Raw genomic sequence first — 2,100 nt, 5'->3', positions numbered from 1 at the left:
TATACTGTGGGTCTAGATACGGCTGAGGCGGTGAGGAAGTGGCGGCGAGTAGTACGACAACGGAGGGACATGACGGCGAAAAAGAGTGGAGATCCAGGTGGAAAAAGGGTCCCAGCGTTCTCGTGCCCCTCGCTCTTGTAGCTGATCAAACGTCACGAGTTGTTTTCTGCAATTTCGGTCATAAAAACAAAACAAGCCGGCCTCCTGTCTGCGGCACTGTCTGCACTAAGGGGGAGACTTCCCATGCAAATGGCTTGGATTTGTGAGCAAACACTGCCCCCCTGTGGTACTTGTATGTTACTATCACAAGTTGTTGAGGGCTGGCCAAGAACATCATTGGTTCTAATTATAGCCCCGGCCTGTATACCTCCGCCGACAACGAGACCGGCCATTGTTAGAGAATCCGCCACTAATCAAATACAGGCCAATATTAGAGGATTTACGGTAAGTCACATTTGATGAGGATGGGCGCAGCCAGTGATGCAAATCACCAGCAAAGTTACTGTTACAAAATGATAAAGGGCTCAACTCAATCTGTTAATATTATCTAGACCAACCGCTCGCCGTCCCTCTAATATCCGCTCAGATGTTGAGTTCATTTTGCACATTATATTTCTCCAAAATGATTTGTCGACAACCTTGTAATCATCTCTCGACCCCATTTTAAGAATGACTGCATTAACATGTTATGAGTAATAATTTGATTAAAGTTGCATTTAGTGAGTAATGAAAACATTCAAATAAAAGTAGAGGAGTTTTATGATTAATAGTTTTCTTAATTTTGATTAACTATGCCTACTACTGCCTGTACAAATATAGGTAATGATGGATTAATTTATAGCTCTACGCTTTTTTCCCTACATTTTAAATATATATTGTTGACCCTATGGGGAAAAAATACAAACCCTTTACTCTACAAAATGTTACAAGTAATAATCTGTTTTTTTAATTTATTTTTATTAATTTTTTTTATTTTATTTATTTAAAAAAATAAATAAATAAAAGTAATCATCCGTCTTTCTTTTTGCGTTTTTTAGATTTAAACAAAAAGCGAATATTTTCTCGGTCTCCTTTATTTATTTGTTTTGCTTACAAACATCCCGTCTCCTTCTTCCTTTTCCCCCAAGACTTGTTCCGCTCCCGCTGTAGAAATATCTGTTATATATTTATAGAAAATATTTGAATTCAGAAGTTAAAAAAAGGACAAAAAATGTGCAAATTGAAATAGAATTAATGAGAATTACAGTTTTTCAATATATGAAATCACAATCATCATGATGTCATGTTTAATTAGATCTTACGCTTTAAATATGCTGACATTTTTAACTCTTACTTCAATTTATTTTGTGTCAAATGACATTTATTTTTAAATCCTTGCCTCCCTGCATCTGGGGTTATAAATACGGCATATTTAAAGAGTATGTCTAACTTTATTATGTTTAACATTTAAATGCAGCTTCTTTCATTCTTGATATTATTTAGTAAAATTCTTGAAGTTAACATTACATAAATAAGGAAACGACTTTTCAGTGGGTTTGGTTCCTTTGGGGGTTTTTCTGACCCAAGGCGAGGGCGCCGTGTCCCAGACGATGTGTTTACGTTGGTGAAGAGCGTCGCGTGAAACTCTTAAAACCAAACATTGATGTATTGCTGGATGTTTGCAGCATCATCCATCTTCTCTCCACAGGACATCACAGAGTGCGACGGCCCTCAGAGCGAGCTGGAGGAAATAAACGCAGATGTGAAAAAACACTTTCAAAACCTCAGGTTAAGGATTGAGGTGAGAGTTGTTTTATTTTTGTTATTAATTAGGAAAAAAGTAATCCATCAGATCCTTTGAGAACAATGTTTCAATAAAAAGTTGCTTTGCTGTTTTATCAGGACTTTGAGCGCATTGCAATGGAGCAAGACAGAGAGTCGGACAAACAGGCCCTGCTTGGCCGAGTCGACGGACACAGAAAGCAGATGCTGAGGTGATCTCTTTCAGATAATCAGCTGTTTCATATACCTGACGCCACCGTTAGCCATGTTTGTTTCTGCTCCATGAACACATTCTTCTGTTTGCAGCAACCAGACGGCCTGGAGGAAAGCCATCCTGGC

General features: G+C 38.2%; 1 protein-coding gene across 1 annotated transcript in view; it reads left to right on the top strand.

Annotated features, from left to right (window-relative positions):
• LOC107086090 (vesicle transport protein SEC20-like) overlaps window positions 1-2,100 on the top strand; it is a 12,143-nt gene that overhangs the window by 2,527 nt on the left and 7,516 nt on the right. Inside the window, exons 2-3 of the mRNA XM_015376848.1 lie at window positions 1,688-1,780; window positions 1,882-1,973. Coding sequence (XP_015232334.1) covers window positions 1,688-1,780; window positions 1,882-1,973 — 185 coding nt within the window. The remainder of the gene's footprint in view (window positions 1-1,687; window positions 1,781-1,881; window positions 1,974-2,100) is intronic.

The sequence above is a fragment of the Cyprinodon variegatus genome, unplaced genomic scaffold, assembly GCF_000732505.1.
Source record: "Cyprinodon variegatus isolate N-32 unplaced genomic scaffold, C_variegatus-1.0 Scaffold8, whole genome shotgun sequence".
Lineage (NCBI taxonomy): Eukaryota > Metazoa > Chordata > Actinopteri > Cyprinodontiformes > Cyprinodontidae > Cyprinodon > Cyprinodon variegatus.
The sequence above is the reverse complement of the archived record's forward strand: the minus strand, read 5'-3'. Positions and strand labels throughout refer to the sequence as shown.